Source organism: Falco punctatus, assembly GCF_963210335.1.
Source record: "Falco punctatus genome assembly, chromosome: 5".
In the NCBI taxonomy this organism is placed as follows: Eukaryota; Metazoa; Chordata; class Aves; order Falconiformes; family Falconidae; genus Falco; species Falco punctatus.
The window spans coordinates 13,701,888-13,726,421 of NC_137584.1; the positions used below are offsets into that span (position 1 = coordinate 13,701,888).

General features: G+C 36.7%; 1 protein-coding gene across 1 annotated transcript in view; it reads left to right on the top strand.

The window, feature by feature from the left end:
• Positions 1-24,290, top strand: part of LMBRD1 (LMBR1 domain containing 1) — a 76,344-nt gene extending 52,054 nt beyond the window's left edge. Inside the window, exons 11-16 of the mRNA XM_080388843.1 lie at positions 454-556; positions 1,723-1,827; positions 3,085-3,234; positions 8,565-8,640; positions 23,053-23,144; positions 23,303-24,290. Coding sequence (XP_080244969.1) covers positions 454-556; positions 1,723-1,827; positions 3,085-3,234; positions 8,565-8,640; positions 23,053-23,144; positions 23,303-23,422 — 646 coding nt within the window. The 3' untranslated portion in view covers positions 23,423-24,290. The remainder of the gene's footprint in view (positions 1-453; positions 557-1,722; positions 1,828-3,084; positions 3,235-8,564; positions 8,641-23,052; positions 23,145-23,302) is intronic.
• Positions 24,291-24,534: the final 244 nt, after the last annotated feature.

A 24,534-nucleotide genomic window follows, 5' to 3' on the forward strand; every position in this document is an offset into this window, starting at 1 on the left:
GAATCTTAATACATGTAGGTACTTCTTGGGCTAGGTGACAGGTGCTTAAATTCTTGCAGTGAATGACATGTATTATCCATTTTTATGTGCATTACACTGTAAGTGTTTCGTGCTGTTGAAAGCAATATAGCCAGCTGCAAATCTGGTGGATTTCAATTAAGATTGACACTAACCAGAGGTCTCAAATGTTGGCATTTTAATTTTACGGACTGGGCAAATAAGCACTATAACCCAAACCAGAGAAAAGCTGAAATGCCAAGGAGATGCAGAAATCAATGTACCTTTTTATAGAACAAGTGCAATAAGTGGTAAAACAAAGCATGTGTCCATGTAGATATGAAAAACTCTCAGTCTCTAAGCTTAGTTCTCAGTCTGAACTGTCTTTTTGAATTAAACTGAAGACAAAGTTCTGGGAGAACCATAGTACTTACCTCATTTTTTTAATTATTGCAGTTTGGACAAAGCTCTGCATTCAGCTGGCTTCGACTCAGGATTTATAATTTTAGGAACTAATATGACTAATCCATTGAATATGCTGTTACCTGTTCTTCAAACAGTAAGTAAAAAACCTGATGATACACATATGTTCATGTCTATTTTCTGGTAAGCTGTCAAAAGGCAAACTACACTACTCCAAGTAATTAATTAGAACAAAATTGTCTAGGTGTGTGTTCTGTAAAAGCAAGGAAACTTCCTCGTTAACAACCTTTTAGTTATTAGATACTGATATGAAAATCTTGGGTGATTGGAAGCCAGTTGCTGGAGGAAGGTGGTGCTTGAAACCAGCTTTCATCTCATGAGAACATAGTGGCAATGGAGAATGACATCATTTTTTGTTATCATCCACAGAATAAAAGCAACTTTCTCCTATGTCCTACCTACATTCTAGTTGTTTGTGTACTTGATAGTTTGTCCCCCTGAAGTAAAATAAATGCACTTCTTCACTTTTTAGTATATTTATTGCACCTTGAAAGATATATTACACTCTGCAGTTACTCATGTTATAGCAATACATTAGTCTTTGAAACAAATCCTGTTAACTTCAGTAGGGTTGGAAGGCAACAAGGCCACATACAAAATTGGTAATCAGTGATGGGTAGGCTAAGAAAAAGCCTTAATGTAAGCTAGTGCTTTACCCTTACCTAGTTGAGTTCTTTCAGTATTCTTGCTATAATGGGTTAGTACAATACATTGTTTCCTTGTGGTTTCAAATACTGTTGAACACCTTAAGCTTGCAGTTTACTGAGAAATGTAGTGTTCAGCAGCAGTATTATCCCAAGCTGTTATTCATGTAAACATAAAAATCAAGTTTTAGACTCAAATATGTTCAGAAATATTCACAAATAGAACGTCTACAGTCCTAAAATGATTGTTGCCACCATGGACTTCCTTCTAAATGTACTCTTGGAACAGAATAAAGTATTTCTTGGCCTAAAAATGTATAACACTTCAAAACTAAGGCAAGTATTAAATTAATAAAAAAGCTTAGTTGCATTCACAAACAAATTGTGTAAGCTCTATTAGCAGCAGGCTAAAATAGCTGTATTTGGTGCCAGTTATGTAAAACTTTTAAATGGAAGGACTTGTGCTACCTGAGATGCTTTAAGTACAAGCTACTTATTTAGCTTGTAAGTGGGGGAAGAGCTTGTTTTCTAATATGAGTATTTTCTTTTTAACTGCTTGTGCTCTTTTTTTTTTTTTTTTTTTTTTTTTTTTTTTTAGGTTTTTCCACTGGATTATATTCTTATTACAATTATTGTCATGTACTTTATCTTCACTTCAATGGCAGGGATTCGAAATATGGGTATATGGTTCTTCTGGATAAGGGTAAATATGACTTAAGAGTTTAGTTTGTGATACTCAGTGAGATGTTTAACAAATAAAAATATCAAATATAGTCATTATTTATGTACTGCTGCATAAATACTGCATGTTGCAAATAGCATTGTCTATATGTCTAACGAGTGTTAGAATCCCATTGTACCTTTCAGAAGCCATGGAAATTTTGTTCTGTTTTGCTAAGTTATCAGTCCGAAATGGGTTTTTTAGTTTGAGCAGTACAGTCAGCTGACTTTCAAGTGTTTAATCAGTGGCATTCTGGCTTCTGACTTCCCTTAGTTAAAACCACAGGAATCTGATATATTGGAAGTGTTAGTGAACTTTATGGTCAACATCTGAAATGTGCATGCGGTCAGTAGTGCTTGACTTGCTTTTTTGGGTGGCAAGCAAGTTTATCTAGCTTGGTAAGAGTTAAACAGCACAGTGATATGGCATATCTAAAATGATGCAAATACATGTTACTGTATTGAAACAGCAGCTTTGTATCCAACAGTATGCCATTCATGCCTACGATGCGTGGTTAATTATTTCTCTGCTTCTGTGCCTGCTTTCCCTTTAATTCTGTCACCCTTTCACGTGGTGACATCCCAAAATTGTGAACAGTGGCCTGGAGTCCTTGCAATGAGTTGTGAGATTGGCTGTTTGTTTTGGTCTTCTGTGACTTACCCCTCAGCTACCAGCTTCTTTGCCCTGATATGTTACTCTGGTTAAGCCTTTGGGGATTACTGGATAGGGTAGTATCTAACAGGGTAGCCATGAAGCATTATATTGTTCCCTGCAGTGTGAAGTGGAAAAGATGCCACCATATGGTATGCAAGTTTTCTCAGAGCCTGAGAGTACTCTCTCATAACGCCCTTCTCTGTTTCTAGATCTGATTGGAGGTGTAGTGATAGATGACACCTCACCTTGACCAAAGGTCACAGTATTCTTTGACAAACCAAGGCACAGTTTGTTTTCAGAGATAGACAATGCCAATTAACTGTTGCTACCAAGTGCTGGTGTATAATTGTCAAGGTCACTAATACAAACAACAATTAACTTGTGTGAACAGCTGTGTCTTGAAATTCAGGTAAATACACCTCAAAACCTGCTTTGACTCACTGTAGTTAAGTTGCGAGAGGATCATTCTAGCAGCCTGTAACTTCTGTCACTAGCCTTAAAGCTATTACTTGAAGACATTTAAAATCCTCTTTTAATTCAGGAAAAAAATATTTATTATGTTAATACTTGTACTCTGTTTTTTAGCTTTATAAAATCAGACGAGGAAAAACTCGCCCTCAAGCACTTTTGTTTCTCTGTATGATACTTCTATTGATAGTTCTTCATACAAGTTACATGATCTACAGTCTTGCACCTCAGTATGTAATGTATGGAAGCCAAAAATACCTGGTACAGGTGAGATGTAATACTTTATTTTTAAAGAAAAAAATATCTTACCTTCTGTATCAAAAATGTACTGTTTACAGTGAATTTTAAAGCCAGGGCCATTCTCAGTTTTGAAGACCCTTGCAGCCAGGTTTTTTAACTACTAGTATATCTCTTGATAATACACAAGCCAGAAACTGGTTGTACTACATACAACACAAAATAATTCCTAGGTCATCTTTGGACAGTGTAAAACTTTGAGTATTGCTTCATTTGATAAGATAGCTGCAGGCTTCTACTAGATTTTGTACTGGTATGCCTAGGCTGCTCAGTGACTGCAGTGAGGATTAGTTTCAGTGTGTAAGGTGGTCTGTGGACTGAAAGCAATGTTATTCTGCAGTTCATAGTTATTATGTGCATATTTTTGAGAAACAACAAAGATGAGTTGGTACAGTAGGGGATAAGCAGAATGAAACTGAGTAAGTGCTGATGAATCACGTTTCAGGCACTTTGAACTGTCCAGCTTCATGAAACTCCTTGCAGTTTTTGTTCTATGAAATCTATAGAATTAAGTTGTTAATGTTAGTCTCTGCTTTTGTTAATGCATTTTTGTGTACTTCAGGGGTTTTTGTGTTTAGTTTTTCATTTTCTGTACCTGAAGGCTTATAATTACGTTATTTCAGCTTAGTTTGAGTGGAGGCCTGCATACTTGTGGGGAAGTCCAAAGTTACACATCATAGGGACCTTTTATGGATAGCTGTTTACCAAGGTCTGGTATTCTACAGGTGTGGGCTTTGTTAGCTCTGATCTTGCAAATGTAGAGAGCTAACTAGGTCACGAACTGGTTGCTCATATTCAGGCACAATGAAGTCCAGATCTTTTGGTGTGCTGTTTGGGGTTTAAGCGGGTGGAAGGGTGGGAAGGACAATTTCATTAAGGATCCTACCAAGCTAACCTTTAAGCCTATCAGTGACCTGAGGGAAAGAATCCTTCATGATAAAGCTTGCAGATAACATGAAAGATTGAAGTGAAAAGCAAATAAGAGAGACTGTAGCTAGGAGTTTGTTTTCCTTCATTAATAGGATGGCGTTGTTTCAGTAAAATAAAAAGTGGGTATATTGAGAGGGGGCAGAAACATTGGGACTCAACACACACTTGCATGTTGGCAGTTTATAACAAATGGCATCTGAACATAAATAATGTAATGTAATTACATAAATAATGTAACGTAATGAAAAGGGTCAGGAGAATGGATCACAGCATTAGGGAGGCTGTCCTGTCATTCAAACAGCTGTTGAAATACGATCCTGGTTAGCACTGCAAGGAGTAGCTGGAATGGTTGAGTAGAGCTAAAACTGTTCATTTAGAGGATTAAAACCATGTTATGGTCAAGAAAGGCATCTTGTGTCTTTGAAATGGGACATAAACTAAAAAGCTGTGTTTTAAGTGTTTTAAAGTGCATAAAATAACTTGGGTAGAAACTGTTTCATTGTTAGTTTACCAGCATACTCTATGTTTCTTGTTATTCTATCTGGACTTCTCCAGCATACCAAGTAAATACAAGGTTTTCAGACAACATCCTCTCAAATAATCTTTTACAATGTACCAGACATGTTATCTCTGTCAGACTACCCTGATAACTGATGTTAAATTTCTGTATTTTGAGATGAGGAGAGAGATGGTGGCAGAAAATGTAGAGGAGCAACAGATTTTTCTGTGGATGTTAGCTATGAAGAGGTTCTGGAAATTTATGAATTGATTATTATGGAACTCAGGAGTGGCCTGGAGCATAGACAGGAACTGGAGAAGTGAAATACATTTTTGCGCATATGACAAGCTTCCTGATGATGAAAGCTGTATGCACCAGTTTGCTTGCACACTTTAGATTTTCACTGCTCACACAACACAGTCAATTTCATCATTTAAAGTAACACCACTGGTAACCAACACTGTATAGAACTAAGGAATAAATAAGCAATAATCAAAGTCAGTTTAGTGGATGAGTAGGCTGTATATCAGTGACCTGTATGTTAGAATCTGGTGGGTCATAGAAAGGCAGTGTATAAAAAGGAATACTTTCCCTTTTTCTTTGCTCTACAGTAATTCCCAATTTCGTAACCTGTCAAACTAATTTGTACCAAAAATCCATAGTAATGCATTAGACAGGTTAGAATCCTGTTTGGATCTTTAACTGTTTCCTTTGGAGACCGTTAGTCTTGACTTTTTAACGTGAAGTGCTTTGACTTTTCCTGATAACTGAATATGTGTAGAAAAATGAAGCTTTTGTGAGGCTAGTGTTAGCTAGACCTGGGCTACTTGCTTTATTTAACTTTTTGACCATTGGGGTATTCAAAACACGTGTCCCCATTTAATTGAAAGTTTCTTCAGCTATGATGTCTGTAGAACTTCTAAAGTTTATTTTGGATACGGTGCCGTTACCAACTGAGGCCCTGTGTAGGGCTTTGGTTAACTTGCATAGCTCTTCAAACACCAAGGAACGCTTGCTTTCGTCTCTTAAGACAACCTGTGTAACATCTGCTAAACAGCTGTGAGTCTTTGTAGCCTTTCACAAAGGTGAGGAGTTCTGTCCCCATACAGGCCTTCCTCTCGGCTTTGTAGTAAAAACATAACTTCGCCCATACTTGAGTGTAATTTGTATTTATGTTCAGTGAGGCCAAAGGTGTTTTTTTTCCACTTGTCTGAAAGATGGACCACTGCTTGCTGATGTTTCTACCTAGTGGACCTGTAAGACTTGAGTGATTCAGACCAGAATTAAAAGGCCAGCATTTGCCGTAGGTGACACTAATACTTTTCCCCAGTTGAGGGCCAGAGTAGCATTGGTCACTTTCCTTCCTCAGCATTCACATAGATGATTCAGAGGAGTGGAGCTAAACTGCAGGACACAGAGTATCTCTGCTGTCATCCAGGAATGCAGAAGTATCCCTTAGATCTGTTCACACACTTTGCCATCTTTAAGTTCTTGATCCTGAACATAACCAGGAACAAATGTGTAACAGGGTACAATGTGTAAAGGGCTAACCCTTTAAATGGTAGCTTGCTATTTTCATAAGTGCCTGAAATCTGTCAGCTCTTGAAGCACATAGTGTGACTGTACTTGGTTTTGTCTCCTGCTTGTCCTTGAGGCATCCTGCTTTCAGCTTTGGACTGGATACAATAACTGGAATGCTGGAGTATTACTCTGACAATGCTCATACTAAAAGTGTCTGAGACTTGAGTGCTGTACTGCATAATGCCAAGTAAATTATTTTGAGGAATTGTCCTGTAGACACATCTCTCTTGTCACTTACACGTCTTTTCCGTGCCCTGTAGGGCAAAAGGGGCTCTACCTCAAGTGCATGTTGCTAATACAAAAGGTATGAGATGACAGTGTTAAGGGCAAAGCTCTCATACCTTTTCTGGGAAATCACTACAACTTGGGTGCCTCTGATGTTTCTCCTGCTGTGTGCATTGGTATTCAGGCACAACTTTTCATGTGTGAGTTAGCTTTGTGTTAGACTTTTTTTTAAAAAAAACATAAATACTTGTGCAGTTTGCTTTGTGTAATACTATTTATATATTAAAGAATCTTTAATTTGAATGGTAAAAGTTCTATCTGTGTGAAAATGAAAATGGTGTTCAACTGATCAGGTTAATGAGATGACCATTCTTAACATGGCAAATGTGGTTCTTCTATTTTATTAGGAAGGGTTTATACTATAAAATCCTTTACTTTACATCTTTGGCTTGGAATACGTTCCATTTTTTTTTCATGTCTGTGTTGTGAAAAGGTGGAATATTTCCACTGCTCCTTTACAAGGTTTTGCCTTGTGTAGGAGAGAAGAAAGGATTGCTAGGGAAAGAGAGGTTGGGTTTATGACTCTAAGGTACACCCCAGTGCCTTGAGCTTATGAAAGCATTTGGAGTTGAATCCAGATATGTCAGAAGTCTTAAATTACAAAAGTGTTCATGGAGAACAAGAATGATATCAGACCTGGAAAAAAGCATAGATGTTACCAGATGAAATCCACAGGTCTAGCTATTGTTGCATGTTGTATTTAAAATTCCTACTAGTTAAAAAATAAAATGAATAAAGATAAGGATGCCAAAACTTTGAAGTGGCAAAATTCTGATCATTCTGTGCTTTTTGTATGTCCCTGTAAAATTCTACAATCTATTAATGCTGTTCTCTTGAAAGAAGCACACTGAGCAGTAAGTGGTGATGGTGACAGCCAGCTGGAATACCTCCTGGAGATGGGACACTGTTAAATGTACACTGAATAATTGACACTTCATCTTCTGTTCTTATCCTGTTGTTTCTATCTATACGTTGTCCTCTTACTTTGGTTCCACTTTAGTTCCTGGTTCTTCTGCCTAATCATTCTCTATTTGGATCAGTTTCTTTTAAGACTGTGGTGGCCTCCATGCTTGTCTGTGTTTGCATGGAATGAAGTGAACTGCTTATACAAGCTGCTGCTTGTTAGGATAGACACTTGGTTGTTTCTCTTTTGAATGTTCAGAGTGAAAGCTGAATTTGCTTAATATTGATAAACCTTCTCACTTAAGTTGTCAGAGAGACTTAGTTTTGTGGGCTGGCTTGTGCTGATTTCTGGTAGGTTTCAAGAGATATTTTCTACAGCCTGAAGGAGAAAAGATGCTGACCCTTACAGATTTCTTTAGAGGGTCTCCTGTTTAGGAAATCATGAGGGCTACAGTAGCAAGTGTGAGAGCCTTTGAAGTGAATTACTGTATAAAGAAATCAGTGTAGTACAGAGGATTTGCATTGGACTCTGATAAAATTATTCGCTGATTACTCAAAGGTGTCATATGTAAAGAGTTCATGTAGTCTCTGAAAGAGTCAATTTTTAAAGATTTGAGACACATAAACAGATATATACTGGGTTTCCAGTAGTTCAGCATCATTTTTTTTCTTCCACTCTGGCGATCTTGAGTATATTGTTTACTATCACCTGGCTTTTAGGATAGAAGTAATCTGTATTAGCTATCATGCAAACCTGACGCTTCCATGGTGTTATCACCAAAGTTGAATTCCAAATTCATTTTATGCACAGTTAGAAGGCTTAATTTCAGAGATGTTTTTATTTTTACAGGTCTTCAAAAAGAACACAAGCTATTAATTTTTTTTCTAAATAAAAGCCTATTTAGAAATAGTAATGTTGTACTACTTAGAGCTTACTCTGGTTTTGAACAGTATATGCAATCTTAAGCCTTTTGAATATTGTAAGATGTTTGTTAAAGCCTTTTTTTATATGTTGGGAGATATTTGTTTCAGGGATTATCATTGTGTATGGAAGAACATTGCTGGTAGACTAGTGTACTAATATTCCATATTTATAACACAGATTAATAAGACAATAAATGGCCAGCCAAGGGATTTGACATTTGTGTCTAAAGACTGTGATGCAGATGCACCTGAAGGTAAGATAAATTAATTTCTTATTTTTTTATGTGGTATGTTCTTGCTTAAGCTCTTTAAGGCTTTGATTTGCTTTAATATAAAGCTTTTATGTATAACTATGTCCAGAAAACAGCTTGTTTACAGCTTAATTCATTTGAAGAAACAACGGGTTTTGGTAGAAATAATGTGTAATAATGCATGCCAGTTAACTTTAAAATCTCCCATTTGCTTTAACATTTATGCAGAAGACCTTAAAAGTAAACCCTAGCCAGTGAATAGTTTAGGATCTGAAGGGACACTTCAGTATGTAGGTTTATCATACTTACATGCAGAGAAGTATTCTATTAAATTTCAAACATCCTCAAGAAAACTAGGATCTGAAATTCTCAGTGCAACTTGACAGATAAAATTCGGCAATTTTTAAGATGTAAATATGGGCTGTTCCATAAGCAACAGTACCAGTGGAACTAGACATCTTAGGCTATTCTCCTGTAATCCTGTTATTCTTAACTTATCGTTCCCTATAACATCCAGTATAAATCTTGCTCATCTGTGTTATTAACCATATCTTTTTAACTATTCATTTGGGCAGAAGATGTACTGTGGATTTTTTGCAGCTGTGAGTAGTGACTAGCAAGCAGATGGATAATTGTGGATCTTTCCTTGACTTTCCATCTATGCAGACATTAATGTTGATGGGGGTTTTTTTGAGACAATGGTAGTGTTTTGTTTAGTTTTCATTCTTCTATGAAACTTGGCCAAAGCTGGAAATGAGTTTTATCCTGGTTTCATTAAAAAAAAAAAAAAAAACAACAAAAAACAAACAAACAAAAAAAACCCCCAAAAACTAAACATTAAAGCTACTTGAAATCATGCTGGATTTATTTTTTATAATGTTACCTTTTCCTTTCTGTCTGCATGTAGACAATTTTTGCAGTTTGATTTGCACTACTCATTGCACTACTGATACTGCTGTTTAAGGTCACCATCAATTTTATTGATTGCTTTGGTCTATTGTTTTAAAAAAATTGATCTTGGCAAAAGATTTATGGCCTTCAGAATGGTCCAGATTTTTTTCAGGCTAAAGCGCTCAACTGTTCTCACTGGCAAACTTTCTGCTTCTCCGTATAAAGGAATTGAGTTATGTATGCATTTATAGACCTATAAAGCAGGCTTGACGGTGTTTGTTGATAGAAAAGATAAATAGTTGTCCTGTATTATCTTTATTATCAGTGTTCTGTAACTGCTGAATTCTGACTGTGCTTTTAGAAGATCTTAGCAGCTCCTTGGGTTTTCTTCCTACTTCTGTTATTGGGAAAGATAATACTTAATTTTTAAACAATTTCTGTGCTAGTGGAGTTAACTGGATCATTAGGTCATTGTTCCCAGTCTTATCAAGCTATGGTCTCTTTTGCAAGGTGGTTCCCTCGTGTTTAAACTCATAAACACAAACCAGGTGTTTAAACATCTAGTATGTAGATGCTAGTAATATTTGTGGTGGTTCATCTTGTTTCCCAAGGGGGATTGTTTTTGTTGTTTTTTTTTCTCCTGTCTCCTCCATAGTTCAAAAATCATTAATCCACCTTTACTTTTGATGATAATTTTAGACTTAATACAATTTTAAGTGTTGATGCTTTGAATTTCAGCTCCCATGTTTTTGTGATTAAAAATAGTTACTGTTCTGCGGCAGATTTAAAAAGCAAAATCTGTCATCTCTCAAAATGAGATCACTTTGAGCAGGTTGTATAGATCTTTGTTGCTTGTAAACAGCTTCTCGGCTTGGCTAGTATTTGCTGGGAGAAGAATATACTCACTGGCATTGATAAGCTCATTAGTCCTGACTCTTCTGGGAGAAACTAAAATAGTCTGATTTCTTCAGACTTTGTTGCTTAGTCATAGGAACTGGGGTTGGATTGAAATTAACTTCTGAAACTACTTTTATGCTTGATGATATTTTTTTTGAATACTTTGCATGATTTTTTTTTCCTGATTTGTTTTGATCAATGGAAACAATATTAGCTGATGCTTAAAACTAACATTCTGATGTGCTGAACACAAGAATTGGCTTGTGAAAATGGTGGCTTTGGTTTGCCATTATTAACATGTTATTGCACTGGGTATCTTTGAGTCATGTCCTTTTTCTTGATAGGAAAGAGGTGGAGAAGGTATTGATATGCTGTCCTATGCTAGCCTAGTGTACGTAAAAGATGGATGGCTGTTTCTTAAATGTGAATGTTAATGTGATCAAAACGCTAAGGTGGAGTTCCGCTGGCTACAAATAGGGTCAGGTCATCAAAGTGTTTTTTTATGAATGAAGGAAAACTTTCTTTTGTAATGCTTACCTTTTGAAGTTGTATTAAGGAAAACACTTTCTTCACTATTTTATCAAGTCAGTTTTAGAAAGTGGAAATGTAATGCTTGCCTTGGAATACCTGACATTTTTAATAACAATAATGAAAACTAATGGAAATAACTGTTGTAGATGCTACTCTTATGCTCTGTGATCAGATAGAAAGAGTTGACAATAAACTTGTTTCAAAGGTAGGAACCAGATTATTTTTTTTTATAAAACATAATTTCTCTTGTGTTTAAGGATAGACACAGAGCAAAAATAGATGCAACTAATTTAAAGTTAAGATAAGGGTTGCCCAAACACTTGTAGCTTTTATTGACTTCTGGTCCTAGGATTTTATCTTCCATAAACCACTGGACTGGAACTAAATGCAAATATTGATTTGTCTCCTCAGCACTTTGTTTTATTTAAACTGAATTAATTCTAACAGGTGTTTTTCCTTAAACATAAGAAAAGCTATGACCTTTTGGTGGCTGTGCTAATAGATAAGCTTATAGCAATCTGCTCTGTCTTATTGAATACTCAGATGTTGTAGATATCATTTCTACTGTAACTAAATACTTTTTTTTTTTTTTCTTTCTGAGATGGTAGAAGAGACCTGATCTGATCTTGTAGCAACTAATACCTTCCAAAACTTAAATATTGTTAAAAGTTCAGACTTTAATGGGTAGTGTTTTCCATACATGTTTCAAACCAGTGTATGGCTTGATGAAAAGGGCAATTGCACTTTCTGGAAAAACATAGGACAGTTAAAATACAATTTTATAAAAACCACAGTCATAAGTATTTACGCTTAAATATATTATTTGTGGGATTTTAGCATTATATTCTCTGCTTTCATGCAGCAAAGCTTGTCTCTACTCCTGATATGCAAGTCAATCTGCTTCATACTGAATGCCAGAAGCTGTAATAGCATAACTACATGAAACAGAACAGAAGCCAAAAAGTAGAACAGGCTGCATCTTATAACTCAAAGTGCCTTTTCTTAGTTACACTTTAACATCCTGCAGAAAAGGCTTTTTTTCTTGTTAACTTAGACTTTTTAAAAGCTTTTAAAATAACTTTTTGGAGTAGCAAACTTAAATATGTTTGTTATAGGCAAAACAAGCATCAGTTTTCAGTATTTGATATAGTTGGGCAAAGACCTCATTTTATCCTTGTTTTCAAGGACTAATGTCAGCTGCACTGCTGGGTCCATGGTTCAATTGACCATAAGGGCAAGCAAAGGAGTTAAATTACGTGATTAAGACTTTTGTAGCTGGACTAATGCATTGAAAACTTTGCTATAGGTTTAGATAAACAGCTTAGTGAGACTTAATGTAAGTGAGCCTTAATGTAAGTGAGCAATGACTCAGCTGCAAGCCTGTATGCAAGAGTTTTCCCAGCTTTTATTTTGAGATTTGATGAACACTGCCTCTTCCTAGACCATAAAACCATGAAAGCTGTTTTAAAACTATCATTTGCTTTAAATGCGTAACATGCTATGAATCCCCCTTGGATTGTCTCATTTCCTTAATTGGGGAAATGAGCTTTACCCAAGGCCTACTAAATGCTCACGACAGTATCTACTGGGTCTTTCTTGTAGACCTGCAGTTACTCCAACTCCATGTAAAGTGGGAAAGAAAAAAAGTTATTTCCATTTCTAAGGCTTTGAACTGAGCAGGACTTATGGTGCTAATTAGCTTTATGTCATTTTATAGGAGACTCTTGTCAGCTGGCAGTCAACTAGTGCAAGATCTCAGGCTTTATTTTAGCATGTAAAAAGATTAGATGTAGACATTACTCAAGCTGGAAAGGAACCCCAAATACGAATACCAAAAATAAGAGCATATTCTTTGTTTTTCCTTGAGAGAAATCCAGGAGGCATGCAAAGTGAAAGCACAAGCCAGTTGCTCAGAAGCTTCAGTATTAGTAATCTTGTATTAAATATTTTATGACTATAGATTACCTTTTCCAAATGGTTGTTTTAAATGAATTTGCAAAGTTATAAAATGCTTCACAAAAAGTCTAAATGAGGATTTTAGTGAGGACTTTATTTTCTTGTTAGCTTACTGAATGACCTTAGTAATACTTTACCCTGAAGCTTTACTTATGCCTAATACTTTTGAAATCCTCTATAATCATGAGAAGTCAATATAAATAAGCACAACTGTGCGTGTTTGACTGCAGAAAGCCCTGTTCATCAGCTGTCAAGAGTATGAGTAGCTAAGGGTGCTCTAAATCTCTTTTTCTGCAGTACATTGTTTGTGGATGTGCAGTTGCAGAAACTTAAATTCCTACACTGTTTTCTGTACCCCACCACTGCAGACAGATATGAGCAGCTCTGAACTACTTCTCCTGCCAAGAGATTGTAACTGCAGAGAGAAGAGAGGCTGTGTTTACGAAATGCTGAATGGCTAAATGGAGTTTAGCAGTAAACAATTACGTATTTTCTTCTTGGATCAACATCATAGTTTGTTTGTTGGATTTAAGCCTAACAGTAAAGTGAGATGCTCTGATATTAGTATTTTGGAATAAGAGTGGAAGCTCCTTACAAAGGATTGAGGGGTATGCACCCATTCTTAAAAGAAGTAATGAACCGAGAGTAAGAAACTTTCTAATACTTTATCTACAAAATGATCCTTTTAATAAAGGTAGTTTTCTTACCATAAGAAGACATCATATTTGGCCTCTCTAAGTAGCAATGCTACCAAATCTTTTAATTGCTGAGAAACATTAGATACGTGTATTGGAAATATTTTCAGTGGTTTGTTGGGAGCTGCTTCTGTTGGTGTAATCAAATCATCTTTATCTTGGTGACAGCTGATGAATTCCCTAATAACATGCTCAAGAACAGCCATGCAGAAAACTTAGATAGCAACCTGTAACTACAGCTGTTGAAGCTACGTACAGATGTTTCCCATTCATCTTCAGATATGGCTTGCCCAATGGATTTAGAAAGGATCAATTCATGAAGGTGGTCTTTTTCACTGCCTAATACATGTCCTGCAGCTAGATAAGATTTACTCAATCCAACGTCATTCATCCAGCTGAACTGTGAGAGACAAAACTGACTGTGGATTAGTCAGATGCATTGTAACTCGTGTCTGAAGGAGGCAGAAGACGGGACAGGATGGGAAGGAAGCCATTGTTTTCAGACCATCATTAATGAGAAAATCACTAATTCATATCCAACTCATTTAAAAGAATTTGGCATTGGTGTCTTTTAAGTTCGGCTTTTTAATGATAGTCATAATTATTCTTTTTTGTTGTTGTTGTTCTCCAGAGAATAAGCAAAGATTTCTAGCACTGAAAGTTGCCCTACTTTGTAATGCTTCTTTAAGTGTTAGCTGGCTATAACTGCTTCTGTTTATGGACAGAATATGAGGTAATCCGTGTAAAGATATAGAAGTCAAGATTAATGTGTTGAAAATATTCTCTTTCTCCCCATTCTCCAAATTCTTTTCCATGTAGTATGATCTCAGGATGGGGAAAACAACGAATCCTTCTCACAAATGATGGACATCCTTCCTAGTGGTCAGCTAAAGACAGTATGAGGCATGTAGAAAGGATGTGACAAAAATGAGGTTAACATTGAACATCATGTAGTATAATAGAGTTTAAAGAAGTCTGAACTGGTGTAAGCTTTATGCTTGTACTAAGCTGATACTGGAAAATGCGGTAGATGGCTAACAAAGTGTTCTGATTAGAATGAAAATGATAGGTTATGCTGTCCATTGGCTGCTTGCTTTCTGGAGTCTTGCATCCATGTTGAAGGCTAGGGTATTGCCTTTGAAGTTTATCAGTACCTCTGTCTTCAAAATAAGAATTGTGTGCCTCGAGTTACTTAAAAGTAAGCTGTTCAAGGGAGACTCAGAAAACACCTCTTGCAGAACTTCAAATTTCAAGTCAGTGATTTCAAGGCAAGAAATATCAGTTGTATGGCCTGTGTCCTAATGAATCTGGCCAGTGTTTGTAATTAACCTAAATTGTACGTAATGTTTCAAAAGGTATCTAGTTTCAACAGGAACAGAGAACACTTTTTTTTTTTCTTCTTCTCTGCAGATTGATCCAATGGCTTATTGCTTCCCAGCAAAAAAAGGACATTATCTCTGTTTGCAATTAACGTGGTTTCAGACTTCAGTCATTGGTTAATTCTGTAGCTTTTCACTATGCACTTAGCCTTGTAGTAGTAGTATTTTATTCACTTGAAGGTATTTAATAAACATTAAAATCAATCATCCTTTAAACGTATGAAAAATGAGATTAACAGGTTTAGCTCTTTGAATCTCATTAAATGGTTTTCCTCCAGTCTTTTAATACATGCAAATCTTGGCACCCTCACAGATTCTTTGAAACCAGACTGAAATAGAAACCTTATAGCTGGGTGCAATTTTCCATTGTAATGCCATAGCTGTGCTAGGATGAACTCAAAATCTAAAATGGCAAAATGAGACTGATGGACTCTTCACATTTATAGAGGGAATTGGTGAGAACTCCTGACTGTTTAGCTGAAGTTTGTTTGTGCTTCATTGTTTGTAAGATCTAGTACAGTTTTTCTGCAACTAAGTTCTGTATTTCCTGTTCATACATGCCACTTCATTTAAATTTGACTATTGGGAGGGGAAAAAAAAAACCCAAAAGATGGTTGTGTGGCCCAGATAGCTCAGTAGGACTTTGTTCTCATTATTTAGCATTCTGAAACTGACTAGTGACTCTTTTCTTTCAGCAAAAAATCTTGGAGGATCTTACTGGAAGCCTCCGTATGCTATGAAGTCCTGCTAGCCCTGATGGGAGTTGCAGATTCTTGAGCCATTGAATGTAAACACTTACAGCGTGTGATTATCATCAAGAAGTTGTATGACTGCTGCAGTAGTTAATGTACTGCAAAGTAACTGCAAATAGCTATTGGTTATTCAGACTTGTAACTTGCTACAAAATCAGACCTATTGGTTACAAAACAGCCTGATTCACATTGTTTACATAATTTTTCTGGCTGTCTAGGTTTATATTAGATTGGGTTTGATTTGCAGATATGCAATATGAGTTATCAGATGCAACTTATCTGTAACTTGAGTCACTGAAGAGTTTGCCTCCTAGATGACGACTTGTCCTAAATAGTTTTTCCAGGTTCCTCATTAGTTCCTGGCTTCTCCTTAGCCTGCCAAATCTTTTTTTAGCAGGATTTGATTCCAAACCTAGTGAGAAGTTCCTGTTGAATAAGGTAGGGTTTTGTACTAGACTTTATCCAGCTAGACTTTTGGTCTGTACGGGTCTCTTAAGTGCTATCTCACTACCACTTCCAGCTGAGGGGGAAAAAAACCCAAACCACCACAAACAAACCAACCAAAACCAAACAACTGGGATGAAATGACAGGCAGCTTTTTGTGCTTGTATGTTAAATTTATATTTGAAAAGTCTGCAGAGAGCTGCAAACTATTGTTTAACATCAGAGTGATTTGATACTCATGCTTCTGTAGTGCACTGTAGTAATTTAAAGTGCTGTCAGCCTGAAATGTTGGAAGCTTAGTGATTCACATCTCTTAAATGGGGAGCTATTGTAGCTACATACAACCAGCTGGGAAATGTTTTCAGATCCTCACTACAAGTGAGTGAACCAATTCCAGTTGTATGTTTTTCAACATACTTTTCGATCTGATATGGGATCAAAGGCGTAAATTTGTTGCAGAGTTAACCTTGGGACAAGCAGTGCTTGAAGCTCTGTAATACTTTCATGATCATGAAAGCTGAAAGAGCAATAACTTGACTGTTTAAGCAACTTCTGGGGAAAGTTAGCAGAGGGAAACACATGCAAAGCAGATTGATTTTTAGCTAATGAAACTAGAGAAGCAGTAGCAGAGGGGCTGGATTATGAGGTGATGATACAGGCTCAAGAGCTGAATGAGGCAAGTATTAATTTGTGTGTGTGTATATATTACAGCAGAGAAGAGTATGGAAAAAATGTGGATGTGCTCAAACAGAATGTGAGAAATCACTTTTGTACAAACTGCTGAGTAACAGGCAGCTAAGAACATAGTCTTTTTTCCCCTCTTTAGCCAACAACTTTGCATTTGTGGCTGGGGGCAGTTGTTATTGGCACTCCACGAATCTGTTTCCAGAGAAACCTGTGGAAGTGATACATGAAATACAGTCTTAAAACACAAAGTCGTTGGAAGTCCTGGAGTGACCTTAACATTAACACTTAGAGCAATGTGGATGAAGATGTTGAGCTGTGAGATGATAGGAACAAGAGTTAGAGGGAAACTTGTAGTTTCAAAACTTCTGATATATCTGCTAATATCTGAAGACTCATGAAGCTTATTTAGTCTTGTCCATCTGAACAGTTTGGTCTGTGACGAAAGCCAGACCTAGAAACAAGTCCATGTTCTCTTTTGAGGTTACAATCTTTACCCGAGTATTTATTTCTAAATTTTATTACTTGCTGCTGATTTTGACTATTTTGTTTGATTTTTTTTTTTTTTTTTATTAAATTTGAAATTAAATGTGAAAAATGGTACTATATATAGGGCTACAGCTTGATATATCCTCACTATATAAAGTACATAGGTCTCAGGATTGCTTACAGGACTGTAGCAGTCCCTTCTGGTCAAAAGTAATTCTGGTCACTCATTGGTTATTTACGCTGGAAATGCAAGTGTCATTGCTTCTCAAAAGAAAAATTAATTGGACAGTAGTGATGAATATGGAATATGGCTGTATGGGTCTTAGACCATTAGATGTCACTTAGTTTCTTACCTAGTTTAAGTATCATGTGTTTTTTATGGGCCATTAACTTCCTTGTGCAGTTTCTTTGTACAGGCGAAGTTTAACTTTTTTGTCAGTTTGATTACTATAAATTGACTATAGCACTTTGCATGATTTCTCTAGTGAAATGTTGACTTGCAAGACAATCAAATAATAGAACTCCTACTCTGTGTACTCAATAGCCAGTCCATGGGTATTATGCATTTCTGTAGTCTTTCATAAGTGATCTGAGTTACAACACACTATTCTTGTCCAAGATGAGCTGTCCAATCAAGAAAATTCTTTTTATTTTGGTTTTTGAGAAAGCATTACATATAATGCTGCAAAGAAAATGTTGCCAATTATAAAAATAATAAGGCTCTGTCAGAGCCCTTAGTTTATCTTAGTGGCTTGCTTAAAGGGGCATACCTATCTGGGAATCATTCTACCATCCAGCAAAACACTCGCTATTGTGGATCTTTCATGTAAGATAATTTAAAGGCTGCTCCATCTTCTGATGTTGCTTAGTTTCTGGTAAGTAAAGGCATGTTTCTAAGGCTGTTCTTAAGCCTGAAGTCTTTGCCCTATGCCGGCTTAGTCCATAGGAACCGTATGTTTTTCTCACATTCTTTGAAATATGGATACAGCATGGCAGAGAGAAACATTAATATTAATACTACTTGTAGGTGCCAGATAACATCTAGGAAAGTGTTTAGGAGTTGTGTATCCAGCTGTGTTCATGAGTTACAGCATCCAAAGCCAACTGCGCTTGCTCTAGATGTTTGTTCTATTTGTAAAAGCGCATTTTAGCTTTGTTGCAGGAAAGCCGTAGTAAAAAAATATAAGCATCTTTGAAAACAATTTGGAGGCAGTTGACTTGTTTTATTGTAATGTATAACTGACTAGGAATTTTGTTCATTCTGTGATATAAGACGCTGCTTGTCTTAAGTCACATAACCCAAATAAAGCATACAGTAAAATGGGTCTCATATCTCAGTAACATGATGAGAAGTATCTGGAAATCAACAAAACCCTAGAAAGAATGTTTAAGATGTCACAGCTGTTGAAGTGCTGCTGTATCCGAGGTACCAGAGCTGTGCGTTAACCATAATCCCATATAAATGTTCCTATCCAAGTTAGATGATTAAACTGTGAAGCCAGATGCAGGCCCAGAAGGTAATGCCTGTAAGAAGAAATGCAGGTTTCCCATTAATTACACTTTTCCAGGTGAAATGTCAAACCTTTTGGAACTTGATGTATAATTCAAGTTCAGAAACACATTAAACCCTTTCTTGAAGTTCAGTTTGCAAGTTGGACTGCAAGCAGCAGCTGCTTTTTGCAACACAACTTTTGAATGATTGACAGCAGGGCATTGTGACACACTAAGTGTTCTTGGATACCTGAAGCCATACTGTCAAAGCTTTAAGGATTTGGAGTATGCAGTGCCGGTGCGTTCTAGCACAGTAAAGCTGCAGGTTTTCCTTTTGGACATAGGTTTGAGTGTATTTTAACCAAAACCTAGGTTCTGCTTGAAGTAGGGTATGTAAACCTCATCTGTTTGTGGATCACGTTCTCATTGTCATTTTGGGTTTTCCATCCAAAATAGTGTTCAATGATAGATCTGTCTGTGTTGTCTCTATCTACCTTCATGTAATGTGAACTGTGATGATTTTGAGCGCACACGGGACCTCAAGAAGTAGTCAGGTCCAATCCCCAGCAAGGTCAAGAGCAGCAGTGTTGCTCAGGTCCATCCAGATGTGAATGTCTCCACAGATGTAGATTCTGAAAATTCTTTGGGTAGCCTGCTTCCATGTTTACCTATGCTAATGGTGAAACTTTTCTTTCTGCAGATCTGTCATCTGTTCTTTTCTTGTGCAGGTCTAGGGAGAATCTTGCCCTATGTTTTCTAGACCCCCACTAGATAGCAGAGGTAGGAGTAAGACATACCTACAAACACTTTACTTCAAGCTAAACAAACACATAGTCGTTGTATGTTGTGCATCGTAGCTGTTGCAGTGATCCTTTGCTGGACTTGCTCCAGTATATTAAATGCTGCTTTCTTACTGGGGAGCCCAAAAGGGCAGTGGCAGATGCAGTTCCAGTCTGAATAGAAGAAAGCAATCGCTTCCCTGGACCAGTTGCCTCTACCCCCATTAGGGAAGCCTGGTATTCAGTTACATTTTTGAGTTGCAGATGAACACTGGTAACTACATGTTCTGTTTGCCTACTGGGATACGAGGTCACTTTCTGCAAAGCTGAATTGTATCTGGTCCGCCCTCAGCCTGCACTATTGCTTGGTGTCACTTTGTTGCAGGTGCAGGACTTTTGTCTCTGTTAAACTTCAAAGACTATTTCAAGGGGCTGGTAAAAGAGGCTGCTTCTGAATCTTACTGTTCAGTGTGTTGGGCCTCTGCTCCTTGCTTCTCCCTAGTTTGATGTACAGATTTACCAAGGATGCAATTGTTTATTTGTCCAGTTGATTAATGAAGAGATAGAACAAGTGTGCACCTCCATATTGACTCCCAAAGAATGGCCAGTGTTTTCAGATTACATTATTCACAACAATTTGTAACTCTTCCCTAAGAAACTATTTCCTCCTATAGGCTTTTGTGAAAGCATGCTGTATTTTGAGACTTAGAAATGACAGATTTCGTTATCTGTAAGTTCTTAATATTTGAGGTTTCAGTGTGTGACATTTCTTAGGCTTTAAGATTTGTTTATCAACAGATAAACAGAAAGATTTGTTTGTCCCTTAGTTCATCTTAAACTAGCTAATTCAATTCTTGGAAGAAGCCTTTGTCTTAAAATATTAGTACACTGAGCCTAAGGATTCTCTAATTCACCAGAATGGAAAACTTAATCAGTGGACTTGAAATACAGTGGACTCTTCTGGTAGTCATGGTTATTGGCATTTGTCATTGTTTAAAAAAACTTTGTCTTGAATGTTGGCTGTTTGGCTTTGCTGGGTCAGCACTACATAATATGCTGTATTCGGAAAGTGGTGGCAGTTAGCTATCAGAGGCTTGGTAGCTTTCCATGTGTTCTTTTGTTCCAAATGATCAAGATAAGTTAGTAACAGTCACAGTGATCGTTCTGGATAACAAGTAGTTATCTTAATTTTGGTTATTCATTGTAACTTATTCGAAATTATGGCATATAGAGCAATAAGTTAATTAAAAATATCATGTCAGCCCATTGAGTATTATCTTAGTTCAAAAGAAATAACTAAAATTTAGTTAGCTGAAATTCCACAGAAATGTTTTTTGAAGGTCAAACTGTTCTAAAATATTTACCATCATCTGCTTAACCCAATTATTGTAGAGAGCCATCTGAAAGTCTCATAGCTGTTTTTTAATTCAAGTAACTAGCTGGAGAGCTGCAGATTGTGTTGGCAATACTATCTGCACTTACGAAGCATCTTCACTTTACTGGCATTTCGTACTTTGTCGGAAACATCGCCTTTTCTATGGACATGTCATGCTAGCAAATACTGAGATGTTGTGAGTGGTGTGCTACTTTACAGTGTTTTACCTCTTTTGTAGGGCAGGTGCTATTGTCTGGTGTTTAACAGGGGGTGGAAAAAAAAAATCATTTTCCTCTCCATAACTGAGATTTGGTGTGTAAAACCAGGAAGCCAGATTCTTTCCTTGTGCTTTTGTTCTCTGCTAGTGGAGGTATGATTTCTCTAATCACAGAATGGCTGGGGTTGGAAGGGACCTCTGGAGAACTAGTCCAAACCCTTGTTAAAGCAGGTTCACCTGGAACAGGCTGCACAGAATCACATCCAGGCAGGTTTTGAATGTCTCCAGTGAAGGAGACTCCACAAGCTCTTTGGGCAGCCTGTTCCAGTGCCCTGTCACCCTCAGAGTAAACAAAGAATAACTTAGCTGTCTTGCATTGTAATTATCTGCAGAATGTGCCTATTTGTGTGTATATGCTTTGTCTAGTAGTTCTGAAATCCCAATTCAACCTTTTTGTCTGCTGATACCACATAATGGATTCCAGAAATGTCTGCTTCATAGATTAGTATTTAACTTAGTGTTTTAAATTATTCTGTTAGTTTTATAAAGTGTAAGTCATTGGACAACTGCTGAAGGAATGGAGCTGTTTCTCTGTTCAGATATAGTCATTCTCGACACAGTAGGGATTTGGGTTTTGGGGGATCATGTTGGCAAGGTCAAGAGGCACACCGTCCTGGAAAAGACCTGTCCTTAACTCCCACCTTTTCTCTCCCCAGGAACTAGTAAGCTATAGTATGTGGTGGTATTGTTATAGCAGCTTGTTATCTAATGTGCAAGTTAAATGTTTAAATAAAATATTTATCTTCAGAAACTGATGATTGACAGCTTGCTAGGTTATGTTGTATAGTTTAACTTTTAGCAGCCATCTGAGCAGCAGCATATCACTCACCACTTTAGGAGGTGGGAAGTCTGTGCTTTAACTGCACCTAGTGGGTATTTCCAGCAGCATCAGAACTGAGGGAAGAACAGACAGATTCTGGGTTGCTCACTTTCTCTGGTGTTCACGTTGTTTAGATATCAATTTTTGCTCTGAAATAAGATTTAGATGGGGTTTGAAATAAATGAGAAAAACAAGGGATTGTGTTATACCTTAGCATGGTGTCAGCTGGGTTGCGTGTCCTGCTAGCCACCCTCTGACATGATCTGTTGAATGATACAGGCTCAGTGTGCCATACAAGCTCTGATGCTGTCTGCAGTCTTAAAAATGCCTTGACAATTTGATTCTTAATGCAGTTCAAATATGCCACTTTGTTAATGAGAGGAATACATATGTAGTATTTTTTAGGTGTGCCTGTATTTATAGTATTGGAGAGGGAGAAAGCAGAGGGCTAATTTGTATCTAAGAGCTGACAGTACTGATAAAATCTATCTGGGTCACAAAAGGCCCAGTATGTGGTGGGATTTTTTTTTACCTACACAACTCAGCAGTGTACCTGACTTCGTTTGCAAAACTTATGCAATCCTGGTAGAGAGAAATTTTTTTCAAAGTACAATCTGTTTTTTAATACAGAATCAGCTTTGTATTTCCTTCGTGTGGCTACAGTTTATCTAACACAGGAAATGAATAACTAGGCTCTGTCAGAATAGGCAATAATTGACACTTCTGCAGGAGAATTTGTACCCAATAGTAACAAGGTTACCTGTGTAACTCTTCGTGTTACCTGTTTTCACTTTCACTCTCCCATAACAATGTACAGCTTCTTGGTAGAGGAGAGTTAATTTGACTTAATGAAGTATAACTGTTCTTGAAAGCTGAATACTCTCCAAATCTGTTGAATTATTATCTTATAAATTGGAATTATCATGTTAATTTGTACTGTTTGCTTTTCTTTTAGATCAGTGCATTGTTACTCGGACATACCTCTTTCTTCATAAATTTTGGTTCTTCAGCGCTGCCTATTACTTTGGGAACTGGGCATTCATTGCAGTAAGTACTTGGATTATAGACATTGCTGAATTAAGTTGGATAATTTACAGTTGTCATTGAATCATTTGCATCACCACACTGTCATTTTGGTTTACATTTGTTGCTCTTTTATGGCCCTGAATTGAACAATAGTAACTTTTACTATTTTAAATTTGCAGGTCTTTTTAATTGGATTAATTGTTTCATGCTGCAAAGGCAAGAAATCAGTCATTGAAGGTGAAGTGGATGAAGATGATTCAGACATGAGTGATGATGAACTGTCTACTTATTACCATTAATAAAATGTTGCCTTCAAGATGGAAAAATGTTATTTAAAGTTATGTTGAAAGTCATGCTTATGTGGAGTTGGTATCCAAATAAGCATCCTTGCACCTGTAAAAATAGAGGAAATAAGTGTGCTCACTTAAAGGAGTAAACTGAGTATCACTGTTATATCAGAACAAATACTGAAACTGGGTTTGAATAATATATATAGAGAGAAAATATTGTTTATGATTAAATGTATATGTAACTTTCTGATATATACTTTGAACTGTTTCATCATTCATGATGGTTTTCTGTGAACTTCATTTTTCTTATGCTTCCATGCCTAACTTGTAGGACTCTTCTATTCAAGCTCATAAACAAAACCAGCTAAAGTCTTGCAAAACAGCTGGTGCAAACATTGCTAGAAAGAATTAGATGAGGTTCACACTTTCAGAAGGATGTGACTTAACTTTTGCATTAGTCTTGCTGGCATTTCTGGGATTCCCATATAAAACTATAGCTAACAGGAGACTGTATTTAAAGTATGCCAAAAACATCCACTGATGTGGTGTGTTCCCAGTCTGTGAAGAATAAGTCATTTTCATACTGTTATCTCCACTGAGTTACCGTGGGAATCTTCAAGTATGAGGTGGCCTTTGCCCTATCAAAGGAAATCATTAGTGTATATGACAACATGCAGCATTGTTTCAGTGTTTTAGTACAGCTCAGTTCTGAAACTGTCAGGTGCCATTGGTTATTACTAGGATATGATTAATTTCTAACTTTTTCTCTTTAATGAAATTGTCTTAAGTTTTCTTTCAATATTTAATGTCAATGTTGTCAACTTGTTTATAAGCCAATGTTTATATAAACACAGTTCAAAAATGCTTTTGTCATTCATGTTGTCTTTGTAATGTTTTAGCTATATAGTTAGAACTGTATTTCTAAGGCTGAAAAATATCTTCAGATATCCTTTGACAGACTCTGAAAGAGGAAAGTGTTTACAGGTACAGATTTTTAAACTTATAATGCTACCTGAGGGAAACTATAGTTCATGTAAGCACATGAAAACATAACTTAGATAATCTTTTTAAGACAAGCTGTTAAATAGTTATAGAAATGTAGGGGAATTATTAATGTCCTG